This window comes from Patella vulgata, chromosome 4, assembly GCF_932274485.2.
Source record: "Patella vulgata chromosome 4, xgPatVulg1.2, whole genome shotgun sequence".
In the NCBI taxonomy this organism is placed as follows: Eukaryota; Metazoa; Mollusca; class Gastropoda; family Patellidae; genus Patella; species Patella vulgata.
Window position 1 is genome coordinate 17,795,390 of NC_065882.2, and position 25,137 is coordinate 17,820,526.

The 25,137-nt window shown below is 32.6% G+C and overlaps 1 protein-coding gene across 19 annotated transcripts in view; it reads left to right on the forward strand.

Moving 5' to 3' along the window:
• LOC126817838 (protein 4.1) overlaps positions 1-24,712 on the forward strand; it is a 67,767-nt gene extending 43,055 nt beyond the window's left edge. For 5 of the 19 annotated variants that reach the window (XM_056100571.1, XM_056100566.1, XM_056100570.1 and 2 more), the window contains exons 3-25: positions 269-382; positions 4,036-4,078; positions 4,366-4,441; positions 5,116-5,160; positions 5,906-6,085; positions 6,621-6,708; positions 7,080-7,232; positions 7,751-7,848; positions 9,072-9,259; positions 9,529-9,992; positions 10,637-10,909; positions 11,313-11,378; positions 11,583-11,633; positions 12,212-12,439; positions 14,273-14,323; positions 15,178-15,249; positions 16,519-16,782; positions 17,540-17,674; positions 18,154-18,333; positions 21,510-21,719; positions 21,924-22,013; positions 22,486-22,600; positions 23,073-24,712. In XM_056100571.1, coding sequence (XP_055956546.1) covers positions 269-382; positions 4,036-4,078; positions 4,366-4,441; positions 5,116-5,160; positions 5,906-6,085; positions 6,621-6,708; positions 7,080-7,232; positions 7,751-7,848; positions 9,072-9,259; positions 9,529-9,992; positions 10,637-10,909; positions 11,313-11,378; positions 11,583-11,633; positions 12,212-12,439; positions 14,273-14,323; positions 15,178-15,249; positions 16,519-16,782; positions 17,540-17,674; positions 18,154-18,333; positions 21,510-21,719; positions 21,924-22,013; positions 22,486-22,596 — 3,180 coding nt within the window. In that variant the 3' untranslated portion in view covers positions 22,597-22,600; positions 23,073-24,712. Of the gene's footprint in view, positions 1-268; positions 383-4,035; positions 4,079-4,365; positions 4,442-5,115; positions 5,161-5,905; positions 6,086-6,620; positions 6,709-7,079; positions 7,233-7,750; positions 7,849-9,071; positions 9,260-9,528; positions 9,993-10,636; positions 10,910-11,312; positions 11,379-11,582; positions 11,634-12,211; positions 12,440-14,272; positions 14,324-15,177; positions 15,266-16,518; positions 16,783-17,539; positions 17,675-18,153; positions 18,334-21,509; positions 21,720-21,923; positions 22,014-22,485; positions 22,601-23,072 lie in introns of those variants that run through there. The other 14 variants (XM_056100567.1, XM_056100573.1, XM_056100572.1 and 11 more) reach the window with 14 other exon arrangements.
• Positions 24,713-25,137: the final 425 nt, after the last annotated feature.

A 25,137-nucleotide genomic window follows, 5' to 3' on the forward strand; every position in this document is an offset into this window, starting at 1 on the left:
GTATTATATTAGATCTATTCATAATAACACCTGTCTTAATAAATTAAAAGAGGCGAGTCCCATATACTCTGCTTTATCTCATTCTACTCAAAAAAATTTAACCTGCTTTGATGGGCACCGGTACATTTGTCAGAGATTATTATAGTGGTACATTATTTGAAACATAATGTTTTAAAACTGAAGTAAGAAAAAGGTTATGATGTCACCAATAGCAATTGAATCCTGTCAAAAATGTGATGCATAATAAGTCAATCTATTTTGTTTTCAGAAAGGTGCGGTTGGTCAAGTTTTATTCGAAAAAGTATGTGATCATTTAGATTTGTTAGAAAGGGATTATTTCGGATTAACATACACAGATGACAGGGACTCTGCACATATAAAGGTCAGTTTGTTTAGGTTTTTTTCACGGCAATAAACATAACAGGCATTCAAATTAATAAAAAACATGTATAATTTTATGTAATATCTTATCAAATGTAAAAGTACAGGAATTGCCTGGATCGTTTAATGGATGTGCTAAATGGGTCATAGTTCGACATAATAACTTTTTCAACAATTTTCACTTTGGGAAATTCGCATGGCTCAAAATCGCCGCTCGAAAAATAGTCTCAGGCGGCAAAACCTTCCTAAGACCATTTTGTTCAACACCAATCCATTTTTTCAATTTTGAAATTATCAAAGGCCATTTTTTTAATCTCTTGAAAATTTGAATAAACTTTAATAATGCAATGGAACCATACAGTTGAATCAGCTGTTGGTTCAAATCAGTGAAAATATGAGAATTGTTGTATAGGCCTTACTGTTAGCTATGAAGCATTCTACCGGTGCTGACATATTTAGGGATTTATATTGAAACCAACATTTAATAGATCATAATCTCGATCATACATGTACAGCCAGTACTTGAAATTAACCATGGCAATATATGACAAATCTTTGGTAAAAGCTTGAGCAAACACAGACTGTTACAGCAAAAGAAAAATAGCCTAAATTGTGCTGTTGTTAGTTAGTGTAATATACTAGACATACTACATGTACTCATGTAGATGGTTTCTACTCAAAAATTTATCCCTTTTATATAAATAGTAAAGATGACACATGAAATACATATGTACATGTAGTTTATAACTTTTCAATATCAGTGATTGGGCGAAGGTTGGACTTGGAATTAGGTCAATAATTCAGCGATGCAATATTTAGTTTTAAATCGTGTTTACCGTTATAATTTAGTACTTCATAAAAACATGCTCACTTTCTACAATAGTGTCCTTATTAAAGAAAGCTATGGCTCAGCCATGGGAAATTTTATTAAGCAATTTTGGTATCAATGATACCAACACAAATAACTTTAAAATCGAAGGGGAAAATCTTAAACTAATTTAAATGTCTTTATATAATACTCCAACAAAAGTCTGTAAATTTGATACGTATGAAGTCTGCGTATGACAGTACCACAAAACATAATTAGAACCAGATTCATTGACACTGAAAATCATTGTACAAGTTGTTTGTCTATCTACGAATGAATGAATAAAAATTTGCACGTTCCGTGATGGACAATTACAACAACATGAATGTGTTAAATATGAAGAAATGCTGTGGTGTCTTGTGAGCTCAGTTAGATACAGCATTTTCAGATTGTTTGTGCCATTGTAGAAAAATTCTAATTTAAAGCACTGTCATACTTAACTCTTGTGTATAGACTGTTGACAAGACATCTGAAGGAGGAGTAGGCCTATACCACGAAACAGTCGTGGGGGTCACAGTGGCTAAGTGGGTAAGACGCTGGCTCGCTACTCTGAAGGTCGGGTGTTCGACCTGGCCGAGAAAGTTAATCCAGATTTTCCCTCATGGTTCCCCCCTTGTCAGTGATGCAGGGCAGAGTGCCTGACAAGGACAGCTGTCTAGTCATTCGGTTGGTACGAAAAACCGAGGTCCCGTGTACACATTGGCGTGCACATAAAAGATCCCATGACAGTTGGAATTCGATATAAGAGTAGGCCGTAGTACCGCTGTCCAGGCAAAATTACCCTCATAGCACACTGTATGGCGTATGCCCATCTTCATTAGCCCAGTTTGGAGCAAAACAGTAGGACATTGAACCCAATTTCATTTCATTTAAAAAAATATACATGTATAATGGGAGGTTATTAGACTATCCAAGTTTTACGGAAAAAAACACATCTCACACATGAACATTTTCATTTATTTTGGCTTCAGATATGGCTGTTATTGACACCAATTTAAAGTATTTCTACCTCCAATGCACTGTCATTTTTATTGATTGTTTTTCCGAAATTTATGTCAGCACTTTTTGGCCCTCGATTTTAAAGCCATTTCTAGGGCTTAGGACAGCAATTGCCATGATGGCCGTCAGAAATTTTGATCCCTGAGTAGTTCAATGCATTAACTTGCCCAAAAATAAAATAGGCTATATGAATGTATAATTGTATAAAATTTGCTTTGTATGCCAATGCCTGTCCTGAAACAATTCACCAGGGAATTTGTTAGGATGTCTAATTGATAGTGCTGTATCTTGTCAAAATTTACGCATCGATACTTGCATTGATATATCATAAATGAAACGCTTTCCTGCAAATCTGTTATATAAGTTCTGTTAACGTTATGATTAGGAACCAAATTAATACTACTAGTGCCTACTTTGATTATGTATTCGATAATTTTTATATCTGTTTGTGAAGAAAGTCCTCGAATTGACAGGGTATTTTTATCTTGGCAAATTTTCCATTAATTTTTACACCTGTTTCTCGAATCCTGTTGATTGTTCATTCTTTGGCGTGAAAATAATAACTTCCTCAAAAATGAGTTTTTTTTGCTCTAGCCAATCAGGCAACTGTTAATGCCGAGCCGTCTTGGTAAATATAAAAAAAATTGTCCTTAGATATAATAAAAGAATTGAGGATTAGTGTGTAGGCCTTCTCCGGTTTCCCGAATCATGGTAGTTGTACTTTTGCGGCATTGGACTGGTGTCTACAGGGTATTTGTTTTGCATGATGCCTGCAAGACTGACAGGGAAAGTGTCTGTATAATTATAAAAGAGGGTAGAACACTGCTGTCCATGCAAAATTCCCTTCTGTAAAAATAAGAATAACCATGTGTTGGTGCATTTGATTGGCAGGTGCCTGTATAGAAATACAATACATGTACATGTACCTACCTACAATATTAGTTTGACCTAGTTATTATTGGTAATGTATAATATTTAGCCCTAGGTACATGAAGCTCATGACAAAGATACATTCCAAGCATATTATATTACAATGTAAAAGTATCTTGTTTTTGATAAATGATCCATCTGGTCCTTTTAATTTTACTTTAACAAGTTCCATGTGCTTACACATAAGCAGTGTGCATAATTTGACTCTTTAGTGTTCTTTCCATGTAGGCACAATATGTTTCATTATTCAGAAATACATACCCTTATCTCTGTATTCTGATTCAAGATATTAATAATTTCATATGAAAGCAATCTACAGGCAACATCAAATTACTATTCTGCACAATGACTTTACTACTTTGATAAGGTTAAAAGTTTTGGACATAAAATTCTGTAATGCTGCTTGGATACACACTACCACTGGTGAATAAATGTCATTGATTTACATGTATAAATGTGGAAATAAATGATGTCATGCAATGAGCTCTGGGTCTGTCAAAAAATCAAACAACACATTTAGGAAAAAAAGTTCCTTATGTTGATCTCAAAATATGTGTGAATGTTAAACCACGATCGCTTGTTGTAAATGAAGGGGATGGTCTGTCATTGAGTCAACTGGCATGGTTTCGATTCCTCAGTTGTACGTGACAAGGAGTAGGGTCGCCTGTCCAACCTTGTGGGTTTCCTACGATTTCCTCCAACGGCAAGCGAATTATTGAAATGAAATTGAACCATGTGTTAGTTCTGAAATCACCTAGTTTGTGTCGAGTGGACGTTAAACCCCATTTCTCTCTCTCTATGTTGATAATGATTGAAGTGGTGACATCTGGTTTAACTCTTTACAATCTAATTTTCAGTTTTGGTTAAATGTGGAAAAGAAAATTTCAAAACAGAAAAAACGTAAGTATTGTTGATTTATATTCATATTTCATTACTGTATATTGGCTCTTTCTTATTCAATAACTGCTTTACAAATTGTGTGTTGAGATCAGATTGCTATGTTGAGGTGATCTGTGGCTTCGATATGCTATGGATGTGATTAATATTATCAGTAATAATGGCTTGGTTAGCTAAATTATATAGGCACAATTTCAGATGTAGTCTCTTAGTAATAAAATTATTCCTTTACTATAGACTTTTCTTGTTCATTCATCATTCAAATAATGGATGTTTTTGTTTGTTTGTAGGTGGAGCTTGGGTATTTGAATTTGCAGTCAAATTTTATCCACCAGATCCCACACAACTTCAAGAACATTTAACAAGGTCAGTTATATTGATTTGTCAAGTTTAAAGTATTTCCACAATATTTTTCATGTGTGAAGTGTGCTCATGCTTCCCTAAGCAGAATATTTACGTTCTGGCAATGACCCACAAACTTGCATTTTGAATAACAAGTTTAATGTTGTGTTCTTTGTTTTTGCATCATACAAACACTGGTTCTCTTCCACTTAGTCGATCAACTGACCTTGTTACTGCAAATTCAGCTTGCAGATGGCAGATTTTTTTGGTATGGTGTTATTAATAAAAAAGGCCGCAACTGAATGTAAACAAGTGTCGGACTCCCTGCTGTAAAGTGAAATCCTCACTTAAGACATCATTTACGTGTAATTTCTCAAACTTTTCAGCGATTTTTCTGTACACATGGTGTAAATGCGTACATGGAAGGCAGGCCTAAGTGGAAATATTGCAACCAGGGCAAAGTATCTCATGTAACCATAGAAAAAGGAAAAACTACCAATGACTGAAGTATTTTGTTAAGCAGACATTAAACATCAATCTGTTTCTAGTTTGAAATTAACAGAGTTCCAAAGTCAGTATAAAGTTACTAAGCGATTTTTGGAAGACCTTTGGGTTTTCATGTATGTGTGATTCTGTACATGGAACCTGTATGACCTCTGCTCCTACATTTTTGTGAACTTTTTGCTTTGTTTTTTCAGGTTTTTAGTCTGTTTACAAATTAGAAGAGATATTTTAAGCGGAAGGTGAGAATCAAACCTTTCTATGATTTATAGACAACTATGGTGTTTTTTTAGATGGGTTACAGCTTTGTGAACTAAAGCATGACCAAGTTCATTCGGTCAATGCCCTTTTTCTTTAAGGCTTGTTATTATGAAATAAGCTCCCACTTTTTACACAATGATACTGTATATCTTTTTAAATCCTGTTGAAAATTCGCCTATTTTAAAGAAATTACTTTATTCTCCATTTAATGAGATGTTTATACTAAGCTTATTTATTATTGTGTGTATGATTTTCCTTTTTAATTTAAACACTCTTTACATATTTTATAAATGTGTAGGGAGGGTGGATGGCCGAATGGTTAGCGAGTGCGCACTGTATCATACATGTAAGGTCTGTGATTGAGTCAACTGGCGTGGTCGCCTGTCCAACCTCATAGGTTTTCTCCAGGTCCTCCCACTGCTAAAGACCCCTACGCGCAAGCGAATTATTGAAATAAAATTGAACCATATGTTTTGTTCCGAAATGACCTAGTTTGTGTCAGTGGATGTTAAACCCCATCTCTCTCTCTCTCTCTCTCTTTCTCTTAAACTAGTCAAAGCCCTTATAATGATGATAAATAATTATAGATATGCAAATTGATTGTAGACTTATTCGACAGATTAAACCTTTAGAATAAAAACACACCCATTAATATTGGCAGCTATTGGCCGATTAGTAGACAGTATATATTTATATGTTAATGCTGAAACAATTTCTTTTGTCTAGGTTACCGTGTTCTTTCATCACACATGCTATGTTAGGATCATATAGTGTACAAGCAGACAGAGGAGACTACGACCCATTGGAACACGGACATGGTTATGATTATATTAAAGAAATGCCCTTTGCTCCTAACCAGACGCCGGAAATGTTAGAAAAAATAGCAGAATTACACAGACAACATAAGTATGTACTCTTGTATTTATAGGATGGTATGGGTATTTTTGCGAAAGCCCTCTCTGGCGTAATGATAAAACAAGTTTCTACTAATTTCTAATTTGTCAGATCTAGTACTAGTGATATCCACTTAAATTGCCATGCATAATAAAGACATGAAATTGGCTTTAACATCCTACTTTTCTACATGATAAAGAGAAACTGAAAACATGTTTTGGTAAATTGTCTATAGTTTTTGCAGTTTATAGGTTTAACTAGTAACAAATCAATTCTCTTCTTGGAAATAAACAACATTTGCTACCATATTTATTGATAAAGAAAACATAGCCTGAAAATGGATTCAACATAACAGACAGAACTACGTCATTTTAGATGTATTTAAGTGATTATCTCCCCTATGTTTTCTCACATTGTATAGTACAGCATTATTTGAGAGGGAAAAAGTATAATATTTTGTATATGATTTCAACCGCTATAAAATATTAGAGTGAATTTGTGATTTAGTTTGTAATATGTAGTGAACTGTTGCATTTTTTTGTTGTAGGGGTCAGACACCAGAGGAAGCTGATGTACATTTCTTAGAAAATGCTAAGAAATTAGCAATGTATGGTGTAGATCTTCATAAAGCTAAGGTAATAAACATAACAATTCAGTGTGAAAATATTTAAAGGGCTATTAAATTTGAAATCTTCTGCAGTTCCTTTCATCGTTCTTTCAGAAATGAATGTGTTAGTCTCAAATGTAGATGAAATGTTAAACTAGCGATGTTATTAATCCATTAAACAAATCTTTTATGGCTTACTTTATCCTACAAAACTCTGGATTATATTCAGAAGATAAACTCTGGATTTTATTCAAGAGATAAAATCAGGATTTTATTCAAGAGATAAAATCAGGATTTTATTCAAGAGGTGAACAAGAGATAATATTCAAGAGGGATGCATGTAATAAAGTTTAAATGAATATGCCGTTGTATTTATAGGATCATTATGTTTATTTTCAGGACTCCGAGGGGGTTGACATAATGTTGGGTGTTTGTGCCAGCGGTTTATTAGTATATAGAGATAAATTAAGGATTAACAGATTTGTCTGGCCTAAAATTCTTAAAATATCTTATAAAAGAAACAACTTTTATATAAAAATCAGACCTAGTGAGGTAAGTATTTATAGAGACAGAGACTGAGTGGTTAAGATATTGTAAAGAAAAATAAGTCCTGCAGTTGACTGATAATTTATGATATAAACAAGTGTAGAGTTCAGTAAAAACTAGTTGGCTACAAAGATTTACTGTAAGTAATTTCTTGGGGATTAATTTGTATGGGCCATATTTGAGAATTAATACCAGATCACCCTACTTTAATCTTTAAGTTCTATTTTTACCTGTACTGTAACTGGGGCACTTCCCCCCAAACTATTATACTATTAGTAAGGGGTTTATTCATCAAACTCTTGGATATGATTTATGACCGTGGGACCTTCACAATAGTGAATAAGATGCATGCTAGACTCGGAATCAGATTTGAAAATTTCATAGTGGATAATTACTCCCCCAATTCCATCCTCTGGAAGTAAAAAACAACAATTGAATTAGTATTTTAGCTAGTACTTCCATTGACTTAAGACCAGTTAATATAGTTACACATACATCGTATATATCATTTAATTATTTTTCAGTTTGAAAGATATGAGAGCACAATAGGTTTTAAATTAGAAAATCATCGATATGCCAAAAGATTATGGAAGACGTGTGTGGAACATCATGCTTTCTTCAGGTTAGTTTTTCTGTTTATACAAATATCCAATATTTTTTTTCAGGCATTTACTTCTAATCTTTATACTTCTAAAACTGTCTTAATTTTCATTTCACTATCAATCTTATATCTTAATAAAATCTACTTTGAAAAGAACTATCTCAATACTATTGCCTAAAGTCTGCACAATCTTTTTCTTAATTTAGTTCTTTTAATTTAACAATTTTATTATTTTTCTGGAGAACAATTTTATTTAGTTTTCAAGAGAACATTTTTCTTTATTTTTCAAGAGAACAATTTTTTTTTTTCAAGAGAACAATTTTAAATTAATTTTTCAAGAGAACAATTTTATATCTATCAACAAAAAGTTTGCCTTTATTTTTAATAGGTGTATATACCCGAAACGTGAAAGAAATAAGCCTAAGCCTATCTAGTTTGTCAACAATTCCCGGTCGTTTGCTTTTTGTCCTCTAGTCCCATAATTACAATATTGATATCAATAATTATTAATGATTTTTAAAAATGTTTATTCTTCTATGGTGAAATTATTTTCTATTGGGATGGTCTTCTTGCCTTAAAACCTTGCACTCTTTTCCTTATCTATGACTATTTCTACAAAATATTATTTAAATGTCAAGTTCATTTCCCTGATATATAAAGTCCCAAATTTCACAGTTTATATTGTCACACGGTATTTGGGAAGTTTTAATTAATCAGATCGATGGGTTAATTAAGTGGAAAATGTTTTATATTATGTTTATTATGGAATAATTTATACTCCAATTTATTATGGAATAATTTATACTCTTTATTTATTTTCTACTTTATTATGGCTTTTATACAATAAAACATTAAAATAATCAGTTTTGTTTTTTCAATGTAATACTCAACGGATTTAATTTGAATAAGTGTCTTATTAAGTAGTTGCATCAATGTACAATGATGGATGTGATGTTAAGTTCTTAGTCAGTAATTACTGCTCAGGGTTTTACTATTTAATGAATTTCTTTATGGGGAACAACAACATATTGCTGTTACTATATTGATATAGATATATTTTCTTGAATAGAATTTCATGTGTAAGTATTAAAAGCATTGCATTATATTTATTCGGTAAAGCGTTAATTTATTAAAATCTTTCAAGCAGTTCTGTTTAAGTTATTTAAAGTATCTAGGCCTAGTTCAAGGGTTCAATCATCAATTTTTCGAGCATGTATTAATATAGAAATTCTTTTCCTTCGCAGATTAAGAGAGCCAGAACAACCTAAAAATAATGCAGTATTTCCTCGTCTTGGTTCCAAGTTTCGATACTCTGGAAGAACATTGTATCAAACAAAACACACGGCAGCACTTCTTGATAGAAATGAACCAGCGTTTGAACGTGTTCCTCGACGAGCCACATACCAAGACAGAAGTCGCAGTATGGATGATGGTAGGTAGATGCTTGAGTCTTGTGTTTTTTGAGACATTGCTTGCTAGAGAGTAATGACTATTAAAGAAACTAGTCTTTATCGGAGAAGGGGGCTTCGAATACCGAGTTGGATTTCTCTGGGTCCTCGATATCCTCAGACACCTAAACACCCTGCATTTAGCCAAATGAATTTATTAAAAGGGAAACCTATGACAGTCCCAAAATGACCTAGTTTGTGTTGATTGGATGTGAAACTTCTATCTCTCAAAATATTATTTCTATAATTTTAGTTGGTCCAAGGAAGAACAGAGATGGGTATGGTGGTTATGCGGATGGCGAGGATTATGACAACAAATATCCTGGCGATCGTAGTCCTAGGAATAATAAAGATGGTCGCACATTTTCAGATAGTGATAATTATGATAATAAATATCCTGATGGCCGTAATAAGAGAGATACGTTTCATGGAGTACCAACACCTTTCGCAAAAGCTGGTATGACAGACTCTTTAAATGACTATAATCCTGAAGATGGCAAAACTAGATATAATGACAGGTCATTTGATAAGGATAAGTCATTAAGAGAAGGAGAAGATGGTCGATTATATAAGGATGGTGAAGATGCTTATGCTAAAAGTCGACCTGGTTATTCACCAGATGGTAAAGCATTAGATAGTGCTGAGATGCGATTACAAGAAAAGCAAAGGCGTTTCGATGACAGTGCTGATATAAGAGACCGAGCGCCAGGAGAAGGGGTAGGCAAGATTTTATATGTATTGAATGTTGAATCTGAAATTTAGAAGCTTAAAAGTTAAACCACAAAAAAACTAACAACGATTTAGTCTTTACAGAAAGTGCAAAATAAATTCTAAATTAAATAATTTAAAGAATCCCCGCTTAACAGTAGCACAACAGACTTGGTAGAAGTGAAGATTTTTTAATCAATATGACGTTTCGGGTTGAGATACCCTTTATAAATTCTAAATTCTAATGTTTTAAAATCCAAATGCAAATATTTTAGTCTCGGTTTTCAGGCCTGATATATTTTTGCATTGCTACTAAGTAGGTCTGAATACACAAGCTGAAAATTGTATTGCGATATATTATTTTTCTACTCAAAAACATTGTGTAATATTTTGTATATTGTCTGAACTTATTTAATACTGCAATTTAAATGAAGATGTGATGTATGTGATTGTTCTAGTGGATCTATTAACCATCAACGATCACTCAATATCTGGATATGCTAACTAGTATATTTTCGAGTCTTGTTATCATTACACCAAAGCTGACAAGTCGTTCTTTGAGTGGAATTGAAAACAAAAGTTTATGTCTGTTAGTGCACGTCAAAAAACAGCCCTTGAGGTTTTATTCACAATGTCAAATTTTAATTTTGTAGGATGTGACATTAACAAGAGAGGGTCACATACCAGATGAAGCAACGTTAGGCGTTCAAGCAGGTAATATCTCCTTGCCACCTAAAGGAAAACGTACAAAAGAAGAAGAAAAGAAATTCAAAGAAGCTGAAAAAGAAAGAAAGAAGAAAGAAAAGGAAGAAGAAAAGCGTCGTAAAAAGGAAGAAAAAGATAAAAAGAAGGGTGGTAAAGGCAAAGAATCAGAAAAGATTGCTTTAGCAGAATTAAATGTGTCAGAAGATATTCGAGATCAACGTGTATGTATTTTGTTTTAATTTTACTTTGGGTACTGGCTTAGAATGTAAGACATCGAACAATACTTTAGCTTCATGCAAGGCTCAACTAGGTTAACATCATATTCAATAAACCTTATCCTTTCGATGGGTTGTCTTGCATTGAAAATGGATTCTTCATAAACATAAAGGTCATCCTTTATAAGAAACAAAAGCTGGATTTTCCAAAAACTTGGGTTGTGTGTTGGACTAAATATGGTATTTTGTTGGAACTATGTAACCTTAAAACCCGATTAAATCTTACATGTCCGTTTTGTAAAAGGGCTGCAGTTCATGGTTATGGGACTGATATCCTATGTGACATTATCTTCTAATATTTTGATGTTTGAGCTAAGCTGCTGTCTTATACCTATTGTTATTATTTTAGGAAGGAGATAGTGCTACAGAACGTGCAAGACAAGGAGTTGACCCAGGATCAGTTGGCCTTGAAAGGGTGAGTGCTTATAGAAATAGTTTCGCAATTCTTTTGTGTGAAATCATCGATTGATCATCGATATTTGAATTCTTAGTACATCTTAGAGACTAGTTCTACTAATAGGAGTTGTTTTTAAATGTTCTTCCTCCTTTGTTTTATGATTTAGCACTTAGCACTAAGATTGAAAACCATTCCATTTTACTTGAATTTTATTTTAAACAGGAAGAAGTTAGACTCTCGACTTTTGGAAGACCTGGATCAACCTCTGACAAGGTTTTATTTATAATAAAATATTTGCTAGAAAAAAGCCCATGCAAAATTCGCAGTTCCAATCAATCTTTTTCTTCACGCACATTATTTTCAAACATGAACATGCTCTGTCTTTATTAAATTAAAGATAAATCAGACATGGCTACTTAACTGTAACAAAAATGTAATTATCATAAATGTGAGGATCGGATAAGATAGCTGAGGATAAATTCCATGATTTCTCTTATTAAAGCCGATGATTGTCGCTAGAACACTACCTGATTTTTCACTCAGTGATTATTTATCATTTCATGAGGAGAACAAAACCAAAACGACGAAATGTTTCAAAATATTAAATGTATCACATCTTTGTAAATACGGACCAGAGTGGAACCATTTTTTTGGGCCGATATTCTTTTAGAAATTCAGCGTTCACAATATTGTAGTTTGCAAGACGATCATCGGCTTTAAAATAATAATGGAAAGATTTCAGAGTGAGAAATTTGTAATGTGAAAAAACAGACCAAATTAATAGGTGAAGTTATCATTCTTCATAATTTGTTATTTCTTTGAAATAATATATATTGAAATACTTCTGTTAGGAGGATGATATTGAAAAAGATAAAAACAAGAAGAACAAAGGAAAAGATAAAAATAAGAATAAACACGATAAGGACAAACATGATAAGGATCACGCCGATAAGGAAAAGAAAGGAGGGTTATTTGGTAAATTGAAAAAGGATTCCAAATCGAAACTGCCATCTGATTCGGATGCATCTGACATCGACGCTCATGGTGTACGAGGTGGTGCTTCCTCACCAGACAATCAGGTTAATTTGAATTTTAAACTTCCAATCCTAATGGCTTTGGTAGTGGTTGGACAATATTGGTAGATTCGGTTTTAGAACTTTATAGAATTTTCTACTGTTAGTTTTGAATAATACAATATAAATTAGTTTCTACAGCACCTAACTACTCACACCTAGATTATTACAGGTTTTCTAGGTTTTTCACCTTTTTATAAATCCAAGCATGATTCAAAGAAATATCAAAACTGACCTTGCTTGTTTGCTTGGGTTAATGGCAAGATGGGAGGTGCTTGCATGGGTTTGAATTGAGGGGATATCTTTGATGATCTCATTCAAGTACCCTACTTTTTATATCAAATAAATGGACACAAGTCCCTTCAGTATTGTTTGATGGCCAAGAATTGTTAATGTTGAGTGTCAATATATTTGAAATTAAAAAAAAATGAGTATTTTTGAACGAACATCCACTTGAAATGCTGGGAGGTACCTATCAAAATTGTTTTTACTCTAAAAAGCGATATTATATGTTGATGGCCATATTGGTGATAATTGAATTAACAACCTAACCTGTATCCCTGCTTCTGCACTTTATTATAGATTATAGATCCAACACATAAAAAAAAAATATAATTTAGTAAAAAATTCACCTGCAGATATTTGCAAGAAAGCATAACCTCGGATATGGTTTATAAATAGGACATGTAATTAGTTTTTAACCAATAGATTTCACTCATAAGTTTCAATCTAGAACACTTCTCCATTCATCTTCATTATTATAAACATTTAATTTTGCTTTTTACCTCTAGATTTTACTTATAGTTAGTTTTAGTGTAGCACACTCGTCAGTACATCTTCATAATTGTAAAGTGTAAAAAGAACTAAAACATATTTACCCTAGAACTGTTTGTGTAACAACTGAAACTGAGGCTTTTGATTAGAATCAGTAAATTTTGATGAGTATTCATATTCTGGTCTCTAGGTGTCACTTCCACGTTTAAAGAAGTATTAGAATCTTAATTTGCGATTTTGTCAAAGTTTCACCACACTTGATAAGGGGCATTTAATTTAAATTTTTCAAATTGAAACAGATCTGCCAATCTATCACTGATATACCGCCATTATAGTTGTTCAAAGTCTAGTGTTATTTTAAATATATTACATGAAACTACTAATGTCTGTGAAACATTCACTGGTACATAAACAGTTCTGTGATAGTCAAAGGGCCCAAGGGTGAAATTTTCTTGTTCTTTTTATACTGGACAGTAGGAAGTTGTGACTTTTATAGTTTGAATATCTTTTTATGTATTATCAGATATTTTAGATCTTTGTTTCAGCTTGTTTTTGTGTATTTATATTATTATTAGATTCTTTCATTAGGTTTTTAGAAGTTAACATATCTCTTATATATTCTTAGTTTACAGGTTTTAGAGGAATGACTACAACAAAATTAACCAATAATATATTTATCTTTTCTCACTATCTTTTTTAGCTATGATGTATTATAAGTTTTCAGAACTCAAAGTTACATTTTGTAGTTATTTAAATATGTTCCAGATAAATTGTCAACTGTAAATATTTGTACAGGACAGTGAATTAAAAGTCCCGTTGTTATTTAAATTGACATAAATGAGTTAAGTGGGGGAAAAAACCCCTCGAATATGAACTATGTCTGAGTTTGCTGTTGCTACAGGATATCTTATTACTGTATTTTCAACTTTTGTCACATGTGGCACTGTAAGGTAAAAGTGACACATTTGTTGAATAGATAGCTCAATTAAATGTTTCTGATAAGTTAAATAACAAAAAACACATACACATATGTATATATAGTAAGATAAGTGGTTTGTTATTTAGGACATCGTTAGAAGAGATAGAAATGATCCAAATGCTTCTCAACCAAACAAGGTTTTTATACAAATTATGATTTAATCATATGTATATATATATATATATATATATATCACAAACCCAATCTTTTCTCCTTTTCTCATGCTTATTGTGGTTATATTAAATGAATCTTAACATAGTACCAGTGGTGGGTGTCAATTATTCAATATATATTAATCATTAGTACACTTGTAGCAACCATGTGTGGTTGAAATTCAACAACTTAAATTAACTCAAACTAATTTGTATTATTCGTGCTTTTCCCCACTCCCCCAACCTCTGAATTATATTTATAGAGGAGATAGAAATAATACAAATTGTTACTTTTATATGATTAACTTTTAGGATTATCACCACTACAAAAAATGGCTGACCACAAAAGGCTATTGATCTTGACTTGCTTTATCTCTCTAGTCTGTCGCAAAAGAAATTTTACAGTTCATTATTTGTGTAACCATGGGAATACTTTGATATTCTGGAATTGAATACTCTCAATCTCTTAAAAGGTGTCAGGGAAGGAAACAGGATAATTTTGGGCAGCTCATACCACATCTTTCATCAAGATTGGCAGAATGTTGATATTACACTTCCTATGTGTAGCAGAAGACACTTCTCGTTACTCTATTTCATTCAAATGATGAACTGCTCAGTTTTGTGCACCCATAGCTTGCTAGCCCTGCTGACTAGACCAATTTAAATTGCATAACAGGCATCTTTAAGTCAAATATTACTTGAATATTTTTGTATGGTGAAAAAATGTCAAATGTACTGTCTACCTTGTGTTCATCTGATAATGTATAGTTTTATCTCAGCATGAAAGATTTGAGTTGATTGTATTAATACAATAAATGATCATTGTGTTAAAATTTCAGAAACCTAAAAGTGATAAGGGTATTAAGTCGAGTATTATGGCGGGATTATGTGCAGGAAGATCGCCTAAAAAGGTTAAAAGCTACCTTGGTTAGAATGTTGTATCTATATAGAAGTGTTATCGGCATGTTCATTATATTGGTTATTTATATGATATATTGTGTTGACATTTAGTCTCTCAAATCCTGTTGTGTATTGTTCGACTAACATTGGTTGTTTAGCAGATTTATTGAAAGTGTAAAGAACCGCTTGTTTTAATGTTCAATTATTAACTCATTGTTTAATCTGCAACCTATTTCACGATGCTCGAGTTTTATGTCTATTGGATCTGCATAATGTTGTTGTCAAAATAGTACCCAACCTACCATCATAACACACTTGAGCTTTAGTAACTTTTTTCACCTGAATAGCAAAGAGTTAGATCCCCATTTTAAAGAACCTCACTTATATTTTTGTGTTTTATTATTTTTTTTTTAGACAAGTGCATGTTCATGATCAGATAAAACCTTAGTAGTAGCATATTGTCACCTTCACAAAAAGATTTAATTTGAAATGTTGACAGCTTACAGTAGTATTCCCTGAATTTGTACATTAGACTAGTTTGTTAGAAGTTTATGATAATGATTAATGTCAGTCTAAGTGAATGGGCTTTATTTAAGTCATTTATCACAAAATGCATGACATATGCACTAATTATTCATGCAAGATCAGTTAAATTATTTTTAGGTTTTTTTTTTCTTAACACAATTTTAGAATTAGTATCGAAGAATAGACTTTATAAATAGTGATGCCACGGTGGCCCGGTGATTATGAAACTGGCTAACTGGAAGGTTCGGGGTTCATTCCTGATGTTGGCCGAGAAATTTCATCATCATTTCCCAGTCTGGTTTCCTCTTGACAAGTAGTGAAGGATTGGTGAGGGGGTGGGGGGGAGCTGTCAAGGAAAGTGTCTAATCGGGCTGACTGGATAAAAATCCAAGGTCCACTCGCGGAATTGATGGCATGCACATAAATGAATCCTTCATACTTAGAAAAGCTCTGTCCGGGCAAAATTTCTCTCATAACACTCTGCATTAGCCAAGTAGGTGTAGATTTCATAAATAGTTAACCAATTCATTTCAAATTTCAATAGATTATTGTATAATTATTTCATGATTGGCATGGTTAACTTTCTGATATGAAAGTTAGCATGGTTAGGTTAGCTGAGTTTAAATACAGATTTTTTAGTTGGGTTTGTTGTGGATTTTTGATTTGAGTTTTTTTATAGATTGAGTAATTCAATCAATAATAATAACATTTGCATATTGTAATAGCTGACCATTTTATATATATGAATGTTTTAGGAATCCAGGCACAATTCTGTATCGTCACACAAGTCTAATTCGGAAGAAGATGAAGAATATCGTCCTAGCTCAGATATAGTTGAGTCTGACAAAGATACAACAGAAACTATATCAAAATCTGTTGTCATAAATAGTCCTATTCCCATTACTGTCACAGATGTTAATCAAATCGAAACTGAAATTGAAACATCTGTTGATGGTCCAAGTGATGAAGATGTTCTTGATAGCGATGTAATAATGCCTAGTGTTGTTAGGGAATTACAGGTTTGATTTCATGATGGTTAAGCATGGTGTGATTTCTCTTTACAAGGTGTTGTGTAGGCCTCTTCTGATCAGTCTTCCAGTTCTACATAATAATACTTCTGTTAAGGATGCTTGATTCTGACTTTATTTCTACCCCCAAAGACAAAGATATACTAATATTAATATTTCTAAAGTTCCCAATTCTTAGCACTTTTCTTTTTCCAAGAGAATACTCAGTAGTAATAGTAGTTAGAAGCATATATCGGTATATAATGTTATTTTATTTTCAAGATGTCGCATAAATACACCATTATCCATACTAATTTAATAAGAGGATGATTAATATTGATATTAAATTTTTTTAACTGTCTAACCTGTTTTTAAAAGCATGGTTTTTGTGCTAGTTCTTATCAAATTAGAATTTTGATTGAAGCCGGTTAATTAAGAGAGAAAAAAAAGGGATGTATTTGAATTTCACCCTGTAAGATTGAGAAAATTATCAAAAATGATATTTTGATTGAATCCCAGGAGCTGAAATTGTATGTACTACTAACAGTCATTAAAAATAGATTCATTTAAATGAATTAGCATTTTTCAGGTTTTCCTTTTATAACTCTTTTTTTTTTAATGAGGCATTTGTATAGAATTTATCGATTTATTTAGTAGCATTCATTTTTCAGAGTATTAATATTATGGTTATATTTTCAGTATTTATTTTGAAAACTGTTTGACACTTGATATGAATATGAATGAAGTTTAAATTGTTGTTATTTTATAGGCTGATGTTGGTTATGGTGTGGGTGCTGGTGTGGGTGCTGGAGCAGGAGCAGGAGCAGGTGGTTTAAGTGCAGGAGGAGATGAAAGTTTTGTTGACAATAAAATGTCCTTCATACCTGTCACACCTGCAGACACAGTAAGTCAATAATTATTTGTTAACAATTGTACAGATAAATATGGTATGGTACTCGTATATTGCCTTTATGACAATGACCAGTGGAATATTAATACAAATAGGTCTTTCAAAAAGAGGTTTGCTATCTTTTATTTATGCGATTTTTAATGGTTGTAAAGTACTCAATTGAACATTCCATAATTGAATTCCCTCAATCCATTAAAATTTGTTAATCAAATCGAGTATACATGTACACACGAATTTTGCACGACCATGTTGTGCCAACTGAATGATACTATCTCAACCATCACCATATATCTCATACGTTTCTGCTCACACCATATTTGTTTTCAGGATTGACAGAAATATACAATGTTGGTGTGACCAGGATTTTAGTATTTAAATTCTATGTAAGATGTGAACTTAGATTTCCAATGCATATAAGCTATCAAATTTCAGTAGGAATTGTTTTTATTTTATTTTTTTATTTTTCTTGTTAGGCAAAGAAGTCTGGCGGTTCCATGAAGACTGGCTTAGATTTAAATGACAGTAGCACAATGCCTTTCTTCCAACCCAACGCTACAAGTACAGTAGGTCGTAAAGTTCCACCCCCAGTTCCACCAAAGGGAAGAGGAGGTGGAGATGCCGATGACAGAAATTCCAGAGTTTCAACTGACATTGTAAGTATAAAACTGTAATATTTGATTGAATGTTCAGGAATTGAAATCTCTCAATCCCTCGACGTCAATCAATGAATTATACATGCAAGTTTCTGGTGAAAAAGACATGTGCCAATGGAATACAATACTCTGTCAGCCATTCACCATCGCTGAAACACTTGATTACATGTCGATTCAGTTCTCACCAAATTTGTTTTCGAAGCTGGTAGAAATGTGACATGACCTAACCCCACAACCATTACTATAGAGAAAGAAATCTGTTTGTCAATGAAAGGGATGCAAAGAATGCAAACGACAGATTTTCACATCTGCACGAACCGGGCTAATAATTTCATGCACCCCTTTCATCCTTTGTGTGTTCTTTTTTTAATCAGAGCCCGTTTCTGGGTTTATCTTAAAGCAATCACCTTTACTGAAGTGATCATGCTATTGGAAATTGTTTCACAATAACTTACAGGTATGGGTTCTATACCTTGAATAATGTTAAGATTAAAGTTTTCTTTCTTTACTGTATTTACGGATCAAAAGTTTTATTCACCAGATATTTATTCAGTTATCAGTATATGCAGTCATTATTATATTGATTGCTATAATAGTTCTCATTTGAAAGGTCAGGATTATGACTGATATGAAAGATCTACTTGACATGAAAAACTCTAATGATTACCTTTTTTTGAAATTGTATCCTACTCTGAAATTTTTGTATCTGTAATTCGTTCTTTCTTTAAGAAAGGGTATAGCTTAAATAGCTTATCGTCCATTGCATAACACATACTAAAATTCTAAATTTGGCATTGCTAAAGAAATTACCATTTTCTTATTGCTTTGATTCATCATAGGATACTGCTGAATTTGACCAGGTGACTGCTGAGTTAGGCAAATCGTTTATTAAACTTTCTTGTTGGATAATGGTTTGAAACAATAATTTTCATAAAACAAATTTGAGTTTCGTGCATAAGATGTCCTGTTTAGAAACCTTATGTTTGGTTTCTTTGTTTTTAATTTTATGGAAATAGTCTGCTAAAAATGTGCAAACCTACATTTGCATGTTTTTTAAGTTTGCGTAACCTGAATAAGCTTATCCTGTGAAATTTATGGCCTGGTATTGTATTCTATCAAGTCATTCTCATTGGTGCAAGGCAACAGTGCACCATAGTTACTAACAGCTATGAGTGAAGTCAACTGCTAGCTTTGATTCCTTTTTAATACAACATTATTAAATTAATCTTCTAAATTTGGGAATTTTTGGCCTTTATTTTTGTCTGCATGAGTGAAATTTTTTTACACATGACACAATTCTATAGATCATGTTCACAAGAAGTAATAAACATTTAAAATTACCTGGGTAGATGGGAAAACCACTTTTTAAAATGAAAAGTTCTTAGAAGTTTTTCTATTGGTAGATCTATTAGGAATTGTTTATAAAATGTGTATCTCACATCCTGCCTGCACCCCTTCCCCCAGGTGGTATTAAATGTATATATTTCATTGATGACTGTTAATCTATTAGCCTTGAATAAAATTATTTTTAGGGATTTTTATTTTATTTTGTTTATTATGTTACCATGATAGTCTTTTCTTCATTTATAAATGGTAACTTTTTAGTTAGCTTAATAATGTGTTTTGATTGAATTTTTATACGCCCACATTGAAATGTGGTCGTATATTGTCGCCGCCCCCGTCCGTCCGTCCGGCGTCCACAATTGCTTGTGGACGCTCTAGAGGCCAAAGTTAATATCCGATTGACGTTAAATTTATACACAGTGTTTAAGGTCTTGAGACGAAGAAGCCTATTGATTTTCAGTGATTTCCGATAATTACTGCCAGAGTTATGGCCCTTGATCACTTCAAAAAATCTTGTGGACGCTCTAGAAGCCAAAGATTGACCTTAAATTTATACACAGTGTTTAAGGTCTTGAGGCGAAGAAGCCTATTGATTTTCAGCGATTTCCGATAATTACTGCCATAGTTATGGCCCTTGATCACTTCAAAAAATCTTAAATTGACGTTAAATTTATACACAGTGTTTAAGGTCTTGGGACGAAGAAGCCTATTAATTTTCAGCGATTTCTGATAATTACTGCCAGAGTTATGGCCCTTGATCACTTCAAAAGTTATCATCCGATTGACTTCAGATTGATACACAGAGTTTAAGATCTTGAGACGAACAAGTATATTGATTTTCAATGAATTTTTATGACTTGAACAAATCCATGATATTAAAAGTTTTGTATACAAAACGTTAGCATGGGGCAGAACTTTATAAAAACCAAACAAATTCTAATGGTTTTCTGATAATTACTTCATGAGTTGTTGCTCTTAATCAGATTTTAGTGTATTATAAATGTTTCATTACCGAAAAAAGTAAGAATATGCGACAACTCTTGTTGACTGCCTGGACGATTTAGCTGCTGTGGGCGTATGTTTCGTTGCCTGGCAACCTATCTTTGTTTGAAATATAAATTATATTACTGAAACAATGCAGGGCTTATGGTTTATTAGTGCTTCCTTGGTCTCTCACACACACACACCCTGCCCTTCCTGTTTACAAATACCTTATTCCTGAGATAATGATAAAATTCTTCACATAAAACTGTTTCTGGCATACCAACTGATAAATCAGCAGTAATGTTGAGTAATCAGTTTTAAAACAATAGTGACGCTCCAACTTTTCTAACCACTTTGAAAATAGATTGTGAAATAAGAGATATTTGGTGGGTCATGTCAGTTTTGCTATATCTGTCAGAAGAACTATTGTTGGAACTTAGAGACTAAGGAAATGCATATTTAAAGTTGTGGTATGATGCATCCTGGCCTTTTAAAGCTTTTTTTTAAGTTGCTACTATTCTAATAGAAATGAAACATTTTTTGACACCATCCATGCTACATTAACCAACCTTCCATATTGTTCCACATTTATTATGGCTATTAGGCAATATTTATATTTATCTCACTTGCTGTAGGTGGCTGGGGAAAACACCAAATTCTAGATCTAATAAATTTAAGAATAAAATTTGCACCTACCGATTTGGTTTTTATATTTTATTTTAATGCCCGCATGTTCGTTGTAAAATAAGGGGGGAAAATTTTGGACTGCATGTGCATGATGTCCACAAATAATTTTTGAACCGTGACTGAATTGGCTCTCAAATCCTTTTATTATCCTATTAATTCAGCCACCTACAGTTGCTACGGAAAGCTATCATTACAACCCAGACTTGGATGAAGCGCCAGTTTCCACTAAGAATGTTCCCATAGTGAAAACCGAGACTCGTACTGTAACTTATGAAAAAGAAGGCTACCCTAACAACAACTATGATTTCGATGATGTATTAATTAGTTCACAGGCTCACAGTTCCAGAACGCAAACTATCGAAACTACCACTGTAAGTTTGTGTGACATGATATTGTAGTAAGGTTTCTTGAGAATATACAAGGCTATGCTGTTTCAGTAATATAGTTTGTTTACAAAAAGATAAATGCAAAATTGAAATTACTGTAGATTTTATTATAACATTTAGGTTATTTTTAGAATATCGGGGCTTATTTTATTTGCCAGATGAATAATTGTTAAAACTTTGATATTTCAGTATAAAACAGAGAAGGGTGGAATTAGTGAGACACGAGTTGAAAGAAAAGTTGTTATTCAGAGTGAAGAAGATGATTTCGATCATGATTCAGTGAGTTTTTCTTTTATTACATTATGATGCATACTGAGATCCGAACTTGCCTGCACTGCTATAGGGAATCTTCCACCCTACTGTTTTTATAGAGTGTGGGGGTTTTATCGTCTCCTCCTTGGAATTATGATCAGGGGTGGATGGCCGAGTACTGAAAGTAAAAATCAAACTTTATATTTGTCCACAAATGGCCTGGATAACGTTAAGTAGACATTACACCCCATTTCCCAGACCTCTTATTTTATCAACATACATATAACATGCAAAAGTTAAATTCCTCAGAACCAGTGCCCCCCCCCCCCCCCCCCCCCCCCCCCTCAAAACCTTACACTATAAGACAAGAGGAATCTTTTAGTAAAATCCAAATAGAAAACTGTCAATTTTCTGGCTTCCATTTTTTGGTAGTGAAACTTTCTTTACTAAATTTCTTTGTTTTGATGGATAGTTAAAGTATAATATATGTAAATTTCAGGCACTTGCTGAGGCTATTAGAGCTGTTACAGAACTAGATCCAAATATGTCTGTAGAAAGAATTGAATGTATGAGGGAAGTGGAAGAAGTGAATGATGACAGACGCAGATAAGAAGGTATTTATTTACAGATTGATTTTTTTTTTTTTTTTTTTTTAAAACAATATTTTTATTCATTAAATTTGGATTGGGGAACAGGCTATGTCTATGTGATGAAGTAAAGGGGCACACAGAATTACAAGGGGCAATGGAAAAATAGATGCACAACTCTGGATTCCAATAAGTTTCCTCATTAAGACTAAACAAAAACAATCCTAGCAAATTGAAATAAAAATCGCAAAAACTATCTGCAGAGTGTTTACAAAGTTTTGATGACAGGAGAAATAACTAGAAGAACAATCCAACACTCTGTTGTGCATTTACATGAAATGTGAACAGACATGATGATCATATACACTCATGAAATGTGGCCATATATAGAAAACCAATTTAAAGGACCTGTTTGGAACTTTCTCATCTTGTTCAACTCTACCACCCTATTGCATATTTATACATAATTAATATCCTTTATAAACTTGTATATTTTCAGGATCTGCATGTAATTAAAGTGCTGTGGAATTCTACTGTATATCCATCCCTCCTCAAATCTTTCATATTGTGCTAAGCAAAGTGTGTCGCTATCATTTCGCCTCATATATACCCATGTAGATAGGGACTTTTGTTATATCGTGTATGAAAATAAACCGCAAATAATTGTATATTAGTAAGAGCTATTTTGTAATAGTTTGATGTGAATATTGGCATTATGTAAGTTCATGTTGTGGAGTTGAAGACCAACCATTAATGGTCCTCGATGAAACCAATAGCACATTGATCTTTGTTTATTAGACTTTGTATTATGAACTTCAGTAAATATATATATATTATATCAACATGAATAGCATTGGCTTATATCTTATATCGTAAGCTCTTATTTTGTTAACAAAAAAAAAAATCATAATTTCGTTATTTGCATAGCTGTTCTTTGAATCATTAATTGGCAGATGGTAATGATATAAATTTGAAATGGAGTGTTGAAAGCAATCTGTATTTTATCTATACAAAAAAGGCAGCAGCTTAATTCTGCCTTATTTTTAACATTGTGTGTAAAAAGGAAAGTTTGTCGCCATTTATTTCAAATCCATTATTTTTGTTGGGGATTAGAGGACCAACTTTTTTATGAATTGTTGTTTATAACTGAATTACGATGTGTTTCAAACTTTTTCCGCATTAGCATTTATCACACGAACTTAGAAGAAAATTGTAGAATGCTTAATCGTTTTGTATATTAGTATTTTTGGCAATTCTACAATTTTTATATAATTTCGCCTTTTTAACTTGCCATTTTAGAGAAAAGTCAAGAAAATTTGCATCGACTATCAACACATCATTTTGTAGTCTTGCTTTTTAAGTCGTATAGAACTAAATCAAATATGGAGATGGCAATAGTTATGTTTTTGTGTAGATGAATACACACTAAAATTCTAAAAGATGTATCATTTTTATTATTGTTTATTTAAATTGATTGTAATGTTTTTCTTTGTAATATTCATATGGCTGCCATATATATTGTTGAAGAAATGCCTGTTTTTTCAAATAATGTTGCTTAGAATAGAATAAATAGAATTTTATCTGGCTTATAATTCACCAACTGTATATTTTTCAAAATGTATTTCATTCGGACACTTTTCACATTTTAATCCTAAAGTTTTTAACTGTACTATTGCGTCATGATTTATTAGGAATGTTTGTACTATAAATACAATTAACAATGCTTTATATTAAGAAACTGTTATTATATTGGAAATAAAATTGTTTAAAGTGTTAGTTGGTATAAAAACCATAGTAAATAATAAATTATATATTCAATGCCTTGCTCTATATTATTATGACATGATTTTAATTCACGTTTTATTTTTGTTAACATAGTTTTTAAAATTAGAGGTCAAAACCACACTATACTTATTATCATGCTACAGATTATTTTCTGTAATCAATTTAATTGGTATAGTCTAAGTAGAGAAATATATTATCCCCTAATAGATTTAATTACGTTTTTAATTTGTATAAAATTCATTTGTTGCTCATTCAAGATGGAAGATTTTGTTCACTTTGCTTTTCTTTTTAGTTGGGTTTCAGATCAAATAGCTGCTCATTTCTGTAAATCATGAATAAACACATCTTTATAAACATATGACTTCTGGTTTCTTTGTAATGTATACTGTCCTATTAGACAGTGCAGATTGTAGACTCCAGTTAAAGGGGGTATTACCTTCTACTTTTCTGTAATCAACTGGGCTAATGAAGACAGGCCTTTGACAACTGGTATGTGCTTTGAGGGAAATAATGCCCAGACAGCGTTTCTGCCTAGTCACCTTCTCTATATCAAATTCTAACTGTAATGGGTTAATTTATGTGCAAGCAATTCAGAACAACTAGACACTGTTCTTTGCCCGGCCCTCCTTCCTGCACCAATGACCAGTCCTGAAAATCCCAATAAACTTGGCCTCATAGCTACGAGATTTTATTGGTGCAGGATATGTTTCTGGACTACCTGATGCCACAGTAGTCTCCCCACTGCTTGTGGGCCTCTGATTGATGTTTTGTCATTCAGA